Source organism: Thermobia domestica, chromosome 18 (genome assembly GCF_964235325.1).
Source record: "Thermobia domestica chromosome 18, izTheDome1.hap1.1, whole genome shotgun sequence".
Taxonomy (NCBI): domain Eukaryota; kingdom Metazoa; phylum Arthropoda; class Insecta; order Zygentoma; family Lepismatidae; genus Thermobia; species Thermobia domestica.
In genome coordinates this window covers 175,725,537-175,746,094 of record NC_137471.1, presented here as the reverse complement: position 1 = coordinate 175,746,094, position 20,558 = coordinate 175,725,537, and the positions used below count along the sequence as shown (strand labels likewise).

Here is a 20,558-nt window from a genome sequence, read left to right as displayed (position 1 = left end):
ATAACACTAAGCATCCCCCCCCCCCTCCCACAGGACCATAAGATTATTATTATTATTATTTCTCAGTAATTTTGGTGTCAGAAAACATTGGCATTACTCGAGCTGACAGTTCTACCAAAAGTTTTACAAATGTGTTACATTTTTAGGATAGGTTAGAGCTTTCATGTTAGTTCTACCAAATTTGGCAGATTTCTTACATTTGTAGGTTAGATTAGAGCTTGTTTGTATTACATCCATCGCGAACGTCCATTCCTTTCGTACCAACCGAAAATTCTCCGGTCTATTTCTACCCAATTTCAGTCAATTCTCGTATTTTGCCGCCTTCCGCTTCAGTAAATAGTTATACAAACAATACTTTCACTACCATTCAAAATTCATTTCAATATGCTGTGTACTGACATTAATTACTTATATTCACACTCTCATTCCTTCACGAAAAATGTTTCACATCGTATTTTACCTATAAATGTTCTACGTTGAGGTCCTCACCGACACCATACTCAGATTTCACGAGGTAGCAACCGGAGTCGCATATGGGACAGTAAAATAAGCAGGAAAAAAAAAAGTAACTTGTCTTTTGATTGCTAAACAAAGCAGCTCTTCAAGCGCGTTAAATTAATCTTTAGATTATTGCACTTTATAATTCAAACAGGCAAATTATTTGTAATTAATTTGCGTTTCACAATTTATATTTTTTTTTCTGAAAAATATGTATTATATGTATCTACAGAAAGGAAAGTATTTTTAAAAAATGTATATGTACTCACCAATGGCATGTTGGAGGAACCAATTTAGTTAACTCTTCCAGAGACTTCTCTGATCGATATTCCTGAACAAATGCTACGGTAACTACAATAATAATGGCCTAAAAACAAACAAACAACAACAATTAACTTCACAGCATTTTTACAATGACTGTAGTAAATAATAGAAGAACAAATACAAAATAAAATACTTTACAAAGCCATTCCAAGTAAAAACTACAAAGAACACACATAATCGCATTTACAATCTATTATAAATCAAAGCGCTAACATTTTCGTACAACAATGTTATAACGCCATCGTGTGATTACAACCTATTTCACAACTTCATAAAATACGTCAGCAACTCTTACTATTCTATTGCACAGTTCTTTCTAAATTCTGGCTTGGGTGATATGTTCTAGAGACCTGCACGGGCCGGGCTCGGCTCGGCCAGCGGGTGGGGTTTGGGCGGGCCGAGACTGATTTCTCTTCAGGTCGGGCCGGGTTGGGTCCGATTAATTGCAATAATTATTGACTTTCGTTAAACGATAATTAGAATAAAGGCAAACGTTGAAGAAGTGTGCCCGTGAAAAATGTTACAAAATGAAACTTCTAAAATTTATCGGGTCCGGGCCGGGCTTGGGCCAAGAATTTTAAAAAACTTATCGGGCCGGGCCGGGCTCGGGCCGAAAATCTTCAAAACTTTTCGGGTCCGGGCTGGGTCGGGCCTAGGTACATTAGGGCTGGATTGGACTCGGGTCGAAAAATTCGGCCCGTGCAGGTCTCTAATATGTTCAAAGATTCAATTTTACCTCATGTTTTACAATTACATCAAGAATTAATATAGGTTGTGTAAAAAGTATTTTCTTTAGCGTATAAGATAGCCTTAGTGATCAAAATCTCAGGGTATATGAGCCGCAGCGGGTCAGACCTCACATCATTCGACAGTTGCAAAATGAAATCTTTGAGTTTTACGCCCCACGTTTACGGGTAAAGGAGACGGTGATGATGTGAAATGAATGAAATGGTGGAAGAAGAAAGTGGAAGGAAACGGGAGAACCCCGTTAAAATCCACGCACATGGTGTTTATAAACCAAAGTTCATTTGGCGCCAACTGGGATCGAACCAGGGACTTCATGTACCAGAGGTGAACGCTCTTCCACTGAGTCACCACCGCGGCTCCTAGCTGACATTTTGAAGCTGATGTGCAAAAAGCGTTAGAATTCTTAGAATCTGACGTAAGGTATTGCACCGTCAAGATGACTGAATTTTCCGCGAAATTGCGCTACATTCTACAATGTTGCTTCCATAAAAGCGCAAATGCTGCAGAGGTGCATGAAGAAATCGTGGTGTTTATGGCCAAGATATTAGTCAATAGACGGTTTAGTTGCTTTCATTCTGAAAATTTTGATGTCTAAGATGCTCCTCGCAGTAGGCCACCAAGGACGATATCCTGGCGAAAGTCAAGCAAGATCAACATGTAAACAAGTCATGACATCAACAATTATCTCAACGTCCATCACCAAACAGTGTTAAACCATTTGGAGAAAGTGAGTATAAAAAGAAATTTGATATTTGTGTGCCATATGATCAGACTCCAAAACATATATTCTCGATCGAACGTTTATTTATCTCTACTGAAAGCATTTCTGAAACGGTTTATCAGTAGTGGTGAAAAGTGGATTGCCTACAACAATATGCAACAAAGGTCGTGGTCGAAGCGAGAGGATGATCCAGTTTGTGGCAAAGCCCACACTGACGCCCAGGAAGGTGATGCTGTGCATTCGAAGGGACTCGAAAGAATTGTGCATCATGAACTACTGCCACCGGGCAAAACGGTAAACCTGGGATTTATACTATCGACAATTAATGCGAGTGCATCTAGCAAGTCAAAAGAAACGGCCGGAACTCATCAAAAGAAAAGGTGTATACCATGCCGACAACGCCAGACCGCATACTTCTTAAACAAGCTGTCAGAAATTGAGAGAACTTGGCTGGGAGGTTTTAATGCATCCAAGGTATATCCCGGACCTAGCAAACAGAAAGACTATCATTTGTTTCGGTGTCTGCAGAACTCACTGTTCGTTTCAAAAGAGACCTGTAAAAATCATGTGTCACAATTTCTTCTTGAATGAAACCACAGAGGCTCTATAATAGGTTCATGGTGTGGGAAAAATTAAGACAGCACTAATTCTGAAACTCTCTTGTGGCGCTAGCATCGCGTCCATGCTAAGAATATTGTAGAAGTAATACGCATAGGTAGTGAGTACCGTTATGCTTTATCGTATTTTAAAGGTTGTAGCACAAGCTCCCAAAGCAATGAAAGGGTAATAACCCACAGTGCGTCTCCGAAATTTTAAGGATCTTTGAAGGTTATCTCAAATTAGTGAGAATCAGAAGTATACCTAAAATAAATATAATTAATATATGAACACGTTTTAACGAAGGCTGCACCTAGGGTTGGGAGAGAGGTATCGAGGTACGAGCCACTGAATCAGTCTACAAGGAGACAAATGAGTTTTGTATCCCCTTGCAACGTCGTGATATCAATAACGAGACGAGACCTTTATTAATGTGGACTTCAATTCAGGATTGGGGATTGAATTCGGTGAGGCCAATCTCGCCTACAAGAGAGTAGATGACAGTACCACGTCACATGAGGAACATGTGAGGTAAATTTACGGGGGTGTTAAATGTATCAAAGTGAATGGGTACCCCTGGTTTGTAGCATACCTAAATGAACCAGAATCAATTCTAGTGGAAAAAGAAATACTTTTTAAAAAAATATGGAAGACGTTTCATCAACTTCAATCCTGATCAAGAGTAAATAATTGTTAAGCGTGGAGAAAATTCCGCTTTAATTGTCCCGTGCTGAATTCAATGAACTATATACTCAATGAATATATCTAACAGTATTGAATGCTTCACTGGTTTCAGAAAAGTTTCGTAAAAAATGGTTTTCAAACATTTCTTTAACTCTGTTTTAAGATTTTATAATAAGATTCTCGTACCATTTGAAGCTACCCTGTAATATAATGGCAGCAGAGTCTTATCTTCAAGTTCGCATTTTTAATTATTAATGTGTGATATTCTACTTCCGATAAAATTATAATGTTTTATCTGCGTTTTATGTATTCCCATAATGTATTCCATTATAATGTGTATCCACATTTAAAAGCAATCTTTTAATTAATTTTCATGTACCTATCTTCGCTCTCAAGGAACAATTTTCGCTATATATAAATAAACAACCCTTTTCTTCTTCTATCAAGAGTTCAACGTGTGTTTTGTTTTATTTATGGGCGTTTTCAATGTATTTTTAGATAAGATTCTCATATAAACCGATTGAGGAACGACCGAACAAAGCGAAATCTGTTTTGTCTCTGTTCTTTGACGCTCAACGTTGAAATCTGAAAGAGTTAATTTTTACCACTTATGGTTGAACAGAGAGCTAATGGATAAGATGGAACCTATTCTTAGGACCCTGAATCGATAAAAAAAAAACTCCTTGGTATCTCCTATAGTTTTTGCTGTGATAACTGTCAATAAACGGGCAAACGTATTCTGTATGCACAGCATAGTTTGGAAGTCTAAAAATTAAACGTTTAATAACTTTTTTTTTTTTTTCAAATCTGTTTAACAGGACACAGAACAACATGGTGAATACCTTTTAAGCTTATTTATATTACCAAATAGGTTGGCAATATTACTCATGTTTTTGTTAGCTGAATAAGAATTCAAACAAGCCAATATTATACTTACAACTGTAATGCTGACTGCATCATCGAACTGTTTCATACACACACTAACAAATGCAGAGGCCAACAACAATAATATCAATGGATCTTTGAACTGGAAAGAAAACAAAAATCAACGTATTGAGTTAACATCTTTCACAACAAACTATTTACACAATATAAGCTTCACTTTACCAATTTTTTAATGATTAAGTAACTAAACAAATATATCCTATGCAAACCTCTAATAATCATTAGAAGGGAAAAGATATTCAAATCATAATAAATAACTCTCTACAGTATATAAAAGTCCTCACTGACTGGCAAATAATTAGGCAAACAATTTAAACTAGAAATCTAAAACCTGGACAGTGTATTAAATTCCAACAAAGTACTACTAAGAACGAGTTTTTTAGAAGTTCGTCATGGAAAGAGGAAATGGGAGTAATAACTGTTATAAGTTGCCCATATCTCGGAATTAATTACGGAATTATCACGTATTCTGCCTGTTGGCATGTTCTGGGACCAACAGGAGATTCCCCATACTCCCTTAAGTTAGGATCTACAAATGTTTCTCGATATTCAGCTTCCTTCTTTAACTCTCATTATTTTCTCCTATTTTTCAAATCATCGATAAATTGCGTTCTTCCTCGTACTCCTTGCTTTCCTTCCATCCTTTCTTCTATGGCGGTATGAAAAAGGCAGTTTGATCACAAGATGTGTCCCATCCAGTTGTCATTCCTACGAACGATGCTAATTAAGAGGCTTGTTTTAAGACATACTCCTTTTTTTTTTTTTTTTTTTACTCTCTCCATTTATGTTATTTATTCGAGCTTTCTCCACGACTACACTTTGAGACTCTTTACTTCTTGTCTACCTTCCGTAATGTCTATGTTTCCGAACCAAATAATCTCATGGTCCATGTATAGCACTTGAAATTAGACACATGAAATTTGGTGCTTAAGTTTCCCACTTAAAATAATTAAGCACATACAATACTTACGCGATTTTTTATATTTGACCTAGATAGAAGCAAAAGAAGGGAATTGCAATTATTAAAATAAAATGTCTGCTGGAAGGAAGAAGTTTATGTTAGCAGGTAGTGTTTCCAAAATTAAGCAATAGTCTATAGTAGAAAGAGGACTCATGTGACTGCAAGGGTGTTATAAAATAGAGGATCTGCCCATACGCATCTTCATCCTATGAACTGAATGAAGCCAAAAAAAAACCGAGCATCGTCTAAACCGGCACGTCCTATTTGCTACTCTCGCTTCCGCCACGATTGTTGGCTCGAAACATTGCGATCTTAGTGGCGCGCAGTGGGCAGAGTAGGTGTGGCGAAGCTGTGACGTATGGCTTCACGATTTTGTGGTATGGGCAGATCCTGAATTTTATAACATCCTTGTGTGGCTGTGTCGTTACTGAACTGTAGTTTTGTTAGTCATGGAAGTAATAAAATGCTCAATCGGAATTAATTGCGTACGTCAACGCTATGCGAAGTTTAGTATTTTCGAAGAGGAATGTTTGGATGCAACTCGAGAGTTGTTATTGTTCATCCCGTAGTACGTTCAAGTTCAGAGTGGATGTGCCAATTGATAAGCTACGCTATAATCACCATCAATGTAATGTCAGATTGTTACAGTAGCTGAAAATAAAGTACAGCATGTCCATAAAAAAAAATACTACCATTCTTTAAAGTGGTATTACGCCGCTTGGAATAATCGTATTTAAATTAAATATGTCACATTTGAAAGAAATATTAAAATAGTTTTTTTTACTATATTTCATTGATTGTGGGCCCCACGAGTGGCAGTGCACACATCACGACGATATTCCCATTCACGCCACACATGCTTCTAACATATCTGATGAAATGGACTGGATGGCAGCATTGTTGATACCAACTTGCCACGATCCACAAAATCACGCTACCACTTCAAAATTGACAGGTATATAGGACCCTGATGTTGAAACCTTCGCCCCAAAGCACGCTGAACCTGCACCAGACTCTGCGTGCTATGATATTCCAAAAACAAACCAACTTCGTTCTTGTGGGACCGCTGTAACTTCTTAAAGCATATTCTTTAATAACACAATACAACGAAAGGAAATAAATTTACGTTAGCACATCCCGTTTGCTCCCCCATTATTGACACTGTTGTCCATTGTTGATGTACAAAATTATTTGAGTTTTTCTTTCAAATGTGACCAATTTCATATAAATACGATTATCCAAAGCGAGACGTAATATCAGTTTAAAGTACAGTAGTATTTATATTGACAAGCTGTATTCTTCCTGGAAAGTATTTCATATTTAAGGTTTGACCATGTACGACTTCAGTAGAATATTATGTGAATAAAGTGATTAGTCTTTCACCAGTAAGACTTATCCTAATCCACCAATGCCAATTTGATCAGTCACAATGTCCATATCTAAGACTCCCTTAAGAGAAATTAAATTTAATATTTAGGCTTTTCATTTAAAATAATTCAACACGTGCTTCTGTGTTTTTTCATATTTGTCATAGAAAGAGAGAGAAGGGCGAATGAACTTCACACTGTGTCGCCTGAAAGAAGTTTGCTGATAATGCACGAAGTGTGCTACCAATAGCCACACATGTAAGGATATATAAGTAACAGTCATTAAACGTTATTCTCCCCATGCGAAGAACGGGGACTCCAACAACTAGTAAATAAATCAAATTACATCATAAATTTGTGATTACATAAACTACTTAAATAACCCCTCCCTCCCCACAAAAAGTAAATATATAACTTACGAATTATATATATATATATATATAATGCCGTATTTGGTCTGGATAATGCAGATCCAATTCTTGGGTCCAAATTTTACCAAAAAAATTCTTGCCTTCTCTCTCGACCACACGTCTAACAATTTCTCAATGAAATGAAATGTAATCTTTAAGTTTTATGTCCCACGGTTCTGCCGGCTAGGCTCAAGGAGACGGTGATGATGAGAAATGAATGAAATGGTGGAATGAAAAAATTAGGAGGAAACGGGAGAACCCCGAGAAAAGCCACGCGCACGGTGTTTGTCTACCACAAAGGTCACTTGGCGCGAGCTGAGATCGAACTAAGGATCCTATGCACTAGAGTTCAACACCCTACCACTGAGCCATTGCGGCCCCGAACAATTTCTCTAGTAGCAGCAGCGACTAACACAGCCAGGTTTTACTTCCTGTTCCTGGATTTTATGTTTACAGCGTGTTTTATACTGATCAATTACACAAGTGTCTTTCATGCTACAACTTGGGTATCTTTATTCTAACGTATATTATACAGGCATATACCACCTAAAAAACATTCTGATGCGAATTTTAACATGACTTAGAAATCCCATTTCTAATAGTTTTGTATTACTCATGTATTATCCATTGTCTGATGAGGCGTCAGCGAAAGCGCTAAACAAAATTCATCTCCTTTATGATTTCACTGTTTTCTATTATATCCTAGTAAAATTATAGCAATAAACAGTGCAGTAATTAGGGAACGAGACTCATAATTTTTTTTTCCAGCGAAGTTAGTTTTGGCATAGAAACTTTACACATGATGATTCTTGGGTCTCAAATTGGAAACACATATAGAAATTTCGAGCTCGGCCGGTTCCAAGGTGGTGCGTGACGCGACTAAGTATAGACTGTCTTGCGATACCTTGTCACCGTTTCAACAATGGAGTAAAGAGTGAAAATCAAGTCCTGCGCTCGCTTAGGAAAAGCTCCGATGGAAACGTCTGAGTGCAGCGGGTGCGCTATACTGCAAAGGTCTATTGAACCTGTCAATGTATAAAATTCAATAATAAGCCTGCCAGGAAAGAAAACGTAACAGAGAAAACATGCAAGTACAGTGATAAAAGTACTGCGGTAAAATTAGTAACAGTGTGATATTTCTCTTAATTTGCCGGTGCTACGCGGGTAAGGTAAAGAAAGGTCCAGAAGATAAAAGAAATCAAATACTTGTTGGGATTGTCAATTGAACTGGAAACGAAAAATGTGTTGAGTGACACTGGACCGGGAACAGCCACATACGAGGAAGCAAGAAATGAGTTAAGTATCAACACTAGGACAATCACAATGCAGGTAAGACATGGAGGTGATGAAGAAACAAAATCGTTAGAGATCGTTCGGTGGTCATCTTCAAGCAGTTTAAGTCTGCTGGTAAGGCAAAGTCAGTTTGAAGCTAAGCATGATGAGGACAATCCACAAGCAGATGTTGAATATTTTGCCTCGCTCAGATGTTGAATATTTTGCCTCGCTCCACAGGCCGCATACAATTGTGGATCTTCGTCACGAAGTACAAATCTATGTGTTAAATGTGAATGTCCAATATGAAGTCGAATTAAATTCGTTCCTCCTGTCGAGACAATTCAGTACATGTAATTTATTGTACACAAAACCTGGTCTCATTCGATTTGACAGCGCTGATGAAACTAAGCATTGAATAACAAACGCAGATCCGTGCTGGATATAGGAAGATGAAGCTGTCTTTCCTTCATGGGCAGCAATATTCGCTGCACGGTTAGGCTCTTCATTACCAGCTATACCAACATGGCTCGGAATTCAGCAGAAATGCACCTCACATCCCTGTATCAAAAATCTATGACAAGATAGAATGATTTCCTGGAGGAATGGATGTTTAAGTCGCAAGAGATTAAGACCATTCGTATACGACATGCTGAGGCATAACGTAAAGTTTGTAGAACTGGAACCAGTTCAGCAGTAAATCTTGAGAAAAGGCGAGTCATTTAAAACCATAAAAACGTGTAGCTGTTTAAAATCAACGAAAGAATCAACATCTTTGGAATCACCAGTAAAAATATAGTAAAGTCTTAAAAATGCTCTAAGAAGGAGCAAAAGTCTTCTTGAAATTCTTGAGGCCTGGCGCTTTGCTTCTTGTATCGGGCTAGATGTAAAAAAATACCTGGACGGAGGATCTTCCATGGGGCTGTAGGTAGAAAACCCAACTGACATAAAGAGGGAACTTCGACGGCAAAGTCATCCAAAAGTTCCAAAAAACAATTTCGAAAGGTCTGGTAACGCTGGGTCGTGCTAATAATATTGGTATCGATCTCCAGCTTCCAGTGCAAAAGATGAAGGATGGTAAAGCATTTACTTCAGATGAGCAAAACAAAGCATCATCTGATGATGGCGTTGCGTTAATGATGGCTCGGATGTTTCAACATACACGCTAGGAATAGGACTAGTATGGAATGCACCAATCGCCAAACGTATGCCAAGATGGACAACCTCCAGTTGGTGAAATGTGGTGTAAGTCTGGCAAATCCATAAACAATACAACCATAGTCCAACTTTCAGCAGATTAGGGTATGATACGATCAGCACCCTAAGAAACATAGGGCAAAAATATTTGAGTGCTGTTACAGCGATATTTTAGCTCTCATAGTTGGACTGTCCAATACAGCTGGTGATCAATGTGAAAATCCAGAAATCGGGTGTTGTCAACAAAAGATAAGATGAAGATCTGGATGATATGCGCAGTTGCATTAGCGACAAAAGTGGACACAGTGTTGCCGATGACGAAAGTAAATCCAGTGGTCGTTGACCAACTTGAAAGCCTGTTCAGAGTGAGTTGTAATTGTCGACCTGGAATACGGAGACCACAGAAGCGGCAAGAAATTGCCAGGTCGTCCACATATAAGATTCCATGAACGGGAGCTAGCACATGTGTCAAAGCACCATTATCACCATAGCAAACAGTCACACTGCCATATAGAATGTCATTTTCTTGCAAGAAGCGGTCGGAGAGTATAGATCCTAATCGGACTCAGAAGTATCAATCTCCACGAAACAGGTGCAGAAAGAGCTCCATTAGACCTCGTACTTTCCAAAGAAGCAGCTGACGTAAAATCCCATAACGCCAAGTAGTGTCATAAGCCTTCAGAAGATTAAAGAAGATGGCGATCAGATATTGGCGATGGCGAATCATTTTGAATTGCACTCTCAAGATAAACAAGATGATCAGTAGCGGAACGGAAGTTCCGGAAACACATAGTTGACTGGAAAGCAAGGAGTTAGTTTCCAACACCACACTAAGAGTGCAGTGCATAAGCAACTGGAGGTCTAAAAGACGTTCTCCAGTGGCAGGAAGATTACGAAATATAGTATAATGTATGGAGTCTGGTCTAGGTGCAGTGTTTCTAGTGCGGCGACGGAAGTGGAATAGCCCTGACGACTACGATTTTTTGACCAAACAGCACTCATTGAACTATCTGCAGTTAAACTGGAAAATATTTGCGTCAGCTATGTCGTTTCCTTAATCGAGTAACGTGCTCTGGCTTGAAGGCGATGAAACTATACCAGATTGTCAGCAGTAGGACTACCATTAAAGCGACGAAGTGCTCGGCGTCGCGCAAGAATAGATTGACGTATTTCTTCCAACCAAAAAAACAACAGTACGTTTCTGAGAAGCTCTATGTTGTAAATGTTTCAGTAAAATAACGGAAGTTTATTTACACTACCAGCGGGTTCTTTCCTTTCACCTTCAATAATGAAATATCGATCCACAATCTTTTCGTCGTTCGTTTTCTCTGCATTAGAATTTGTATCTTTGACTTTGAAGGGGATATGATGCAGTGCCATGATTGGAAATAGCCATAATCCTCTCCACTTCCTTGTCAGGAAAATGAGCGATGACTCCATGCCTAATGTGCGACTGATGGGTACTCTTAAGGAGATCACCATCCCACTGACTCGTGATAAAGAGGCTGGAATTCTCTGGAAGTCCAACATACCGCATTCCTAGTTTTCCGTTTCACGTTTCACTCCATCCAGTATGGCTAGGCGCCAATAAACTTCACTCCGCCGTAACAAGACCCCAGAATAACTGAAATCAAATCCATTTAAACAATGCCATGTCAAAATAATTAAAGAATGGAAACCAAACCCATAAATCAAATCTGAGTCCATAATAAGTCAACAGAAAACAATCTGCTTCATCCCAAGCATCATATTCTACAATAACATCATTCCCCTGCGGCAGATTAATGAATCAGACGATCATCTGCAGTCCGCAACATGGAAGACATTGCAGTTCCGAAGAACTAGACGATGGGGTCGCTTGAGATATTAAAAAAGGTTTATCAGGACAATTACTTTTCTCGCTGTCGTGTTTATGAATGACATAACAGGTTCAGATTGGAAGACGGGAGAGGAGTAAAACGGAGGAGCGGATGACGAACCCCCAAGTGCATGTAGGTCTGACAGAACAACTAACTGATGAAGTTTTGAATATCATTTAGAATGATAGAAATATAAGCCTCAGAGTAGTACCAGTCCTCACAGGCCTGGAAAAGAGATTATTCGTCACATAGTAACTGAGGATTTAAAGAAACGGACGCTCTGTGCACGTTTCAGTCCCCACTTCTTAACGGAGAAGCACCAAGTGGACAGAGAACGCAGTGACTGTTTTGGGCAAGAAAAAAAGCGCTTGTTTTACCACACCCAACATACTCACCAGACGTGTCCCCCTGCAATTTCTTTCTTTTCCTTAAAGTAAAAACACCTTTAAAGGCTTCTTTTTGATAATGATTTCACCATTCAGAAAGCAATGACAAGGACATTGAACATTATTAAAACCCAGGTCCTTCAGAAGTTACTCCATGACCAACTGGATCAGGCAAAACTGAGTGTGGACAAAGGAAGTTCCAACCTTGAATAAACCGAGGTGAGTTGATTCTATTTGTCATTAATTTACTTTTTAGAAACACAAGATCTTGCAGAGGCAAGAATAAAAAGTAGAAAATGGATCCAGCTGGCTAAGGAGAAGTCAATGGAGAGCTTTTGTGGATACGGCATAGAATCCTCAGATTCCAAAGGCAATAAATTCAGTTAGTTAATCAGACCAAGTCTCATTTCCTGATTACCATACTGTGTACATATTCGCGGTTACCTGGTATATGTTAAAGTGAAGACGATTAATTAATTGAAATGTTAGAACCAAAATTGAAGAGACTAGATTCCAACCTTAATACCGTTCTACGGTCGCTTTTAAAATATATTTGTTATAATTTGAGCAGTAGGAATACATTTAGTCTACATAAAATCTTAAGGAAATGTTTCAGTACGTATTTTATTCTTCGCCTAGAGTTATAATAACTTAGATCAAGTAATTTCATCTACAAAAGCTTAAAGATACTTTTACGGATTACGAAAATCTCGAACATTATGAGGTAACAAATGATAACATTCTATAACAGCATAGTAAACAGGCATTTTATTACTGTAAACGCCTAAAGCCTTGAATTGGCGTCTAACATATAAATACCACATCATAATTTCTTTTATGAGAGTGTGACAAGTGTAAAATATAATTTTATTGTCATTCTAAGGCAATAAAAAGATCGTGCACCAGCTTTGTTTTTCTAAATATACACAACACGTTAAAAAACATGAGAAACTGTATAACTGGCCACCTAATACTAAACTTTGGAGCTACTAATTTTCCTGTCTTTATTTTTTAGACCATTCCTAAAATTCCTTGACTTAATATATTCATATTTATCACGCAGAATCAGAAATCACTCTGTAGGAAATACTACGAAAGAATGAGCTGACAAATCCATTCCGAACCAGTTGAGAATGCATTGGCAAAACGAAGTTAAAAAGAATTAATTTTCCTTATTAACTTCAATAGGCTTTAGACTAATTGTTCCATGTACTTTATTATTATACTCATTAAACAATTTTTGTACTATATCTATCCATTTGTAATTTCCCTGAGAACTAAATTTTTTTAACATGTTTTGTTTAAGAATTATGTTAAAACGTTCTATGATATGTTGTTCTACGAATACATGCTCAAAATATAAAAATTCGCAAAATATCATCTCTCTATGACCCACGGTTTCCGAGATATGGCTCTCTAAATCTCCCGAAATCCAAACTTTTTGGACCAATATCTGGGGAACGGTGGCCAGTTGGCCAGTGGCCACCGATTACTATTTGGTGCCAAAATGATTCCCATCTTTTTATGTATTGATCAACACCAATATCATCTGTCTATGACAGCGTTTCCCAACCTTTTTCAACTTGCGGCACACTACGGGTGTTACTTGCATTCTCGCGGCACACTTATAGATATTATTATTTGTAAACAGGGTGGAAAAAAATCATGATTTTTTTCAAAAAAATCATTTTTGTTGATTTTTTTGATTTAAATCGATTTTTTTGATTTAAATCAAACCCTTTTCTTCGTATAATACAAGTCGTGAACTGAAGAAAAAACATTAGGAATTAGTATTAAATGTTAATTATGCCATTTAAGTGAAAGTATGGCGTTTTAATTTTGAAGTAATTCCCAATCGTTAACCTATTTCAATCCCAAACAATGTTTCTTAAGCATTAAGGAAAAAGTACAGCAATGTATATCAAATGACACTTTTCTTTTCACGAAAGTTACTGATATTTGGCAGGGGCATATTTTTAAGCAATTGGAACTAGCTAGCGGCACGAAATACATATAAAGTATATAATTTTCGCCTAAAATTAATTAACTCACTCTATGACCTATGGGAGGTTCAATGCCATGTTCACAAAAGCTCTCCTGACTTTTATCCTTAGTCAACTGAATCCAGTTTCTACTTTGTATTCTTATCTCTGCGAGATCCATCTTAATATTGTCCTCCCATTTGCGCCTAGGTCTTCCTAATGGTCGTTTTCCGATTGGACTTCCAGTTAAACCTGAAAGCGTTCCTACTTTCTTCCATTCTCGCTACATGCCCTGGCCACCTGAGCCTCCAAGATTTGATGACCCTAACAATGTTTTGGTTAACGGTATAAATTATGCAGTTCCTCATCATGAAGTTTTCGCCATTCCTCATTACCGTTCCTTTTGGTTCCGAATATTCGTTTCAGGATTTTATTCTCAAATACTTTCAGTCTGCGTTCTTCCCTCAGCGTAAGCGACCATGTTTCATAACCATACAGCATAACAGGCATAATTATCATTTTATATATTTTAAAGCTTGAAATTCCTCGACAGAATTCGCGACGATAAGAGATTTTGAACTGAATAATAACACGAATTTCCTGCTTTTAGTCGATATTTAATTTCTTCGTGAATATAGTTTTCTGATCCTATATATTAGCCGATGGCAGAACTTTCTTTGTCTTTATGCGATGAGATTTTGTAAGTCAAAAATTTTCTGCAGGAATTCCAAAATAAAAAATCAAGATGATCAGTTCCAGAAGAAGAAACACTTGTGATAGTTAAAAATATGCTTTATGTGACGTGAAAAACAGTTCAAATGCGAGTTGTCCGTGCATTTAAGACATCTATACACAGGAGGCACGTTTTTATACTTTTCTGTTAGCTATTTTATTTCCTCTGACAATTTTTCCTGCACGGGCACGACAAATTTTCTGCGATCACATCGCAGATCGCAGCATGCTCTGCAATGGGGTCAAATATCCACTTTATCAAAAGTATTATTCGATATTTTAATGCATCCAAAATTTGTCGTATTACGATCCCGAGGAACTTCTATGTATTTAGTACATAAATTTCGCCCAAAATTTTAAAATCTTTTTTTTTTTTTTTTTTTGTTTCGGAGAGGGGATCGGACCCCTCTAAATACGTCCCTATTATCTGGAAACAAACAAATAGACGTGGACACAAAAGAGTTTTCATCTTAAATGTCCATGGTTATTTCCCCTTTGGAATAGAAATTTTAAAACCCTGTGTAAAAAAAAAGAAGAAAGTAGGGTTCACCCGTTACCCGTTCAAACGGGATTTTCCCTGATCGTTCTCTACATGATACTCGTTTTCATACTGTACTTACATACATTTGAGTCTCATTGTATTATGATTATTATCTTCCATAATCGAAATAACAGGACAGAAATGGGATTTTACTTACTTTCACTTCAAATTAATTCATTTCGGAATTTGATTTAAATCAACGATTTTTATTGAAAAAATCAAGTGATTTAAATCTTGATTAAAATCGTGATTTAAATCAGACTGATTTAAATCAATCCACCCTGTTTGTAAATATAAAACACAGTGGTATTTTTTCTGTTATTGTTGATCTCCTCACAGAGAAGAAAGCTCGATCACTGGTTTTCCCCCGTGGTAAATAATTATGCTTATTTTTCATTCAAATTTAAAAATTGAAAACAAATGCAATGAAAAATTGGACTCAGGTTTTTAGAAATACGCTTTCTTTTTAAAAACTGTATCCAACCTTTTTACTAAGAAGGAAGGTCACTAAATAACGAACAAACAAACAAATATCTCTTATTTTTAAAACACAAATGTAGGTAATTTTTTTGAAAGGATTGAATGATATTTTAAATTTTCAAGTTACGAAATAGTCTGCAACGGCATGATGTAACATCTAAGGCATATATAGCATCTAGGATGCATCTAGGCAGTGCATATATAGCATAAGGATAGCGTATGCCTCGTACTGATTCCTGTAGTAAGCAAGAGGTTTCCGTATATTTGTACAATATATCGCTGTCTGGAGAACGGATTTTTCTCAGTATATGAAACTTAAAATTGTAGATTCATAGTAGAGGTTCATAGTAATGTGAAATACAAATATACATTTTTCTCTACGTTTTGCAATTTGATTGCTATAAAATTAATAATTTTGTTTCGATTTCTCGCGGCACACCAGCGGCCCATTCACGGCACACCAGTGTGCCGCAGCACACCGGTTGGGAAACGCTGGTCTATGACTTACGGTTCTCTAGATATAACTCCTTAAATGTCCCGAAATCGGAGCCTTTTCGGCCAATATCTCGGGAACGGTAAGAATGAGGCGAAAAATTCCATTACTTCTTTGACAGTTTTTTATGCTCTATCAAATGGAGGACTCAAAATTGAAAAATTCGCAAATAACACATACACACAACAGAGAGAGAGAAAGAGAGAGAAAATGAAATGAAATTGAGTCTTACGTTCTACGCGTATGCCGGTTAGACTAAAGGAGACGGTGATGATGAGTAATGAATGAAATGGTGAAATGAAGAAAGTAGGAGGAAATGAGAGAATCCCGAGGAAACCCACGCACACGATGTTTGTCCATCACAAAGTTCACATGGAGGGGGCTGGGATCGAACCCAAGCACCAGAGGTGAACGCTCTACCACTGAGCCACCGCGGCCCCGAGAGAGAGAGAGAGAGAAATAGAGAATTCAGTATAAAAAAAAATAAAAAATAAACTTTCGTTACATTCGTTGAAAAGAATGCAAGAGACCGATGAAAGCCCAGAGAAATATAATGATCACCTTTCACAACTTTCTATTACAGTAGTTTTATATAAATTTTTGGTAGCTCCTTTATATTCCTTCACAGAACTTTCTAGGACTTTCCGCACAAATATTAAAACATTCTACACCACAGAATAAGTGTTTAATCAAATAGATATGATTAGAAAACTCAGCTTGAAGTGCGCATTCTCTATCTTCCAAAAGTCAGCCGTTTCCTCGACCTTGTCTGATATGCACCAAATCATAAAACCTTATTTGTCCGATTTCAATGGAATGTACAACAGCCTAGATGCTGTATTTGGACAATGCAGTGTCCATATATTGAGAACTAGGTTGTGGTACAAACCACGTGGTCTGAGTGGAAAGCACTGACTTCAGGAGTGAGAGAATATGTGGCTGTTCTGGGAAGTGCACTGGGTGGCGTAGTGGTTAACGCATCGGTACGGTGTGTTGAAGATCCTGTGTTCGAGTCTGGGTCCAGCCATTTACATTTTCACTCTTAGTGTGTTATATATCAACTTATTACCTTGTTTCAAACAAGTTTGGGGTCAACAACTTGGTCATTGTTCATAACTAGAAAATGTCCTCGCTTGATGGACAATATTTTGCGTTATTCCTTTTGGAAATTTCTCTGAAGTCTCACACACAATTCGAACGTCTCATATGGGTATCCCTTTTACTTTCTCATATGAGCATCCTTTCTAGGTCACACAACGCTAGACGCATATTTAATTATTTTAGAACTCTAAATGAGTAAATTTCATACTTCAAACTTTACCGAATTCTGAGAAATAAGTAACTTATTATCATATTAATCATCGTATCCTTTTCTTTCTACCCTCTTTTCTTCTCTACATCAAATATATATATAAAATAGTTGAGAATGCTCGAAGAGCACCGCCAGAACGAACTTAAAAAGATTTTTTTTTTTTTTCGTAATTTATATGAAATTCTATATGAAATTAACTAATGACGCAATAATTATTGAATCAATATTTGCATTGATCAACAATAATATAATCTCTGTATGAGTTATAGTTGCCGAGATATGGCTTCTTAAAGCTTCCGAAATCGGATTTTCTTTCACCAATATCTCAGGGACGGTAAGAGTGACGCGAAAAATTCTATCACTTCTTACAGGTAGTTTTTGATGCCCTATTGAATGGATGGCTCATGTTGAAATACGTGTCTATTTGAAATGAGAAGTCCATATACCAAGTTCTATGTGTCTAACCTTCAGAGATCTGGACATTTTAATAACTGCCATTCTTATTTCTTCCTCTTCCTCGTCGAAGTTCCAAAAGCCGTTCTTTAGTGGTACCTTACATCACAAATCTTATGCACTGTCTAAATTTCAAGGTTCTATTTTAAGTGGTTTGGCCTGAGCGTTCATCAGTCAAGTGCCCAGGACTTCTTTCATCGAGATTGAGATAAATAATACTTTATACTAGATTAGCCTAACAAAACACTTCTGTTTTGTGTATTAGTATATTAGAGATATTGCTCTATATGATTGAAGGAAGTTCAAGTGTTTTATATATATCAACTACCATTTTTAATATATTATTGGTTCAATTTAAAACCCACCGTTTTCCTTCTTCTGTGTAGAAATACAGTATGCAGCAAAACAAAAAGTACTGAAATCACATCTTTCACATTTATTTATTTGTTTGTTTTACAGCATAATGAAACAAACATATAAACATCTTAAATGGATGTCAACTAATTCTCTCTCGCTCTCTCCCTCTATATATACATATGTTCAAAATGTTGACCATTACATCACATACACTCTTTATAACGGTCCTATGATTGATGAACACGGGTAACTTCAACATCAAAACAAATGGCCGAATTTTCTCACTTAACTCTGATACAATGGTAAGGAGGTTATCTGTTCGGAAAATTGCTTCCAACAAAATACTCCATACGCAGCCATCTGGAGCCGTGAGATCAGGGGAGTGCAAAGGATATGGAAAATCTGTTCCACGGGAAATCAAGTGATGCCCAAATTCTCGTTTCAGAAGCACAAGTAATTCCCTTGCAATGTGAGCAGTAGTACCGTCTTGCTGCATACATTGTAACGGCAGATTTCTATCGAGGCAAAAAACACAAGGATGGGTCAATAATCGAGTTTTCATCCCTCTTCGTTGACAACACTAATGCAGTAGGACGGAACTTTACAATGACAGATACGACACTCGACAAGTACTTGGAGTCGCCTTGCGAAATCTTTCCACGAATTTGACGCTCAGCCCATTTTTACAATTCGCACCGTATAAGCAGAAATAGTGCTCGACAATAAACATCTTCTCTGTTGTGAGTACAATAATCTTCGCGCCAACTACACACTACGCTAGTCCACACAGGTGACGCTCAAGGCTCATATCACATTGCACCTGTGCGGCATTCCATACGTGAATTTCAGTACTTTACTTTAGCCACATACTGTACATTTGGTACCTACCTAACTACCAAGTATAATAATAATAATGCACATTGTGTCTTACCTGTCCAATATACTTTTTCCACGTGGGTTCATCTTCTTTGACTATGAATTCATTGAGTCCAGCTATCTGGCGTCTGAGTTCCGCCTCCCTCCACCTGAGACCGTTCCGGAGATCAGCTCGTAGTCGTCCCGCAACCTCATCCACTCCCAGAGTACTCGCCTCTGAGGTGGTGAGCCACATCTCCACTTCCTCACCCTGGAAAAACAAAACAAACAGAAAGCGTTAATGCCTCAACAAATTTTAAAGTGGGCTTCAAATCATATGTCCATCAATAAAGAATCGAAGTCAGAACTCAGAATCGCTCATTGAAAGAACGGCTAGCTGTTGACTTATACTGATCTGATAATTGCACATGTGACTTCATAATAAGTAACTTTCCACTTCCATAATTCCCAACATCAATAATCCCACAAGAGAGCAGACATAATGCTCTAACTGATGAACTGACTCCGAAAATATTAGAAACAAATATTTACATATGGTAGCTGGAAGGATATTTAGAATTACCATGCGTCTACACGTTTACATTTCCTGGTGTCCCCCCGGTTTACATTTTGTTCCGGTTTCCAGCTGAGAATTTTTTTCACTCCTTTTTTGTGTGCCTACCCACATTGCAGTATACTAACTGGTAGTAAGAATTTTTCTATTAACAACTATGTAGGTAATTTTAATTTACAGTACGTTTAAACATCAGCACAGTTCAACACATCACAGCATACAGTTCATACGTATCAAATTTGGTTCAAAGATGCGTGTTACTCCTCCGTTATTTCAACGGTGTTGAAGAAACGTCACTTGTGATATAAACCTGAAATTCTAAGTTCTTTTATTGCTGCGGTTTTCCAATATGATCCAAAACACATTTTTTTCCCTAAGATTGCTATTCGTATTTTCCAGGGTTGCCAAAAACATTAAAACAGTTTTTTTTTAACCAATTTTATTTTTGATGTCTGCAGCTTACCTAACCAGTAATAATAATAATAATAGCAGCGCTGTAGTAATTATTATAGAGAACGTAATATGAATTAACTTATACAAACTTCTGAAAAATTATGAACTATCCACTTTTCACCCTAGATTGCACAAGAATTTGTCAAAATCAAGGCTTAAGTTTAGAGATGCCCCTCCAGTTTCAAACCCACAAAAAGAGCAGTTAAAACATTAAAAAAAAAAAATTGTTAGGTTTGGTTAGTTTACCCGGTAAGACTTTAGTTTTACCAGAGCAGCGACTAGACCCGTTTCTCATATAAACTTGATACATTCTCTTCATTAATCTTACATAATTCTCTAAAACTCAATACGGAAACAT

At 37.3% G+C, this 20,558-nt stretch overlaps 1 protein-coding gene across 2 annotated transcripts in view; it reads right to left on the bottom strand.

Annotated features, from left to right (window-relative positions):
• The window catches only part of SPoCk (secretory pathway calcium atpase), a 328,667-nt gene that overhangs the window by 72,799 nt on the left and 235,310 nt on the right, over nucleotides 1-20,558 (bottom strand). For both annotated transcript variants that reach the window (XM_081745872.1, XM_081745871.1), the window contains exons 2-4: nucleotides 19,250-19,444; nucleotides 4,509-4,598; nucleotides 768-865 (exon numbers count right to left, since the gene is read on the bottom strand). In XM_081745872.1, the coding sequence (XP_081601998.1) occupies nucleotides 768-865; nucleotides 4,509-4,598; nucleotides 19,250-19,429 (368 nt within the window). In that variant the 5' untranslated portion in view covers nucleotides 19,430-19,444. The remainder of the gene's footprint in view (nucleotides 1-767; nucleotides 866-4,508; nucleotides 4,599-19,249; nucleotides 19,445-20,558) is intronic.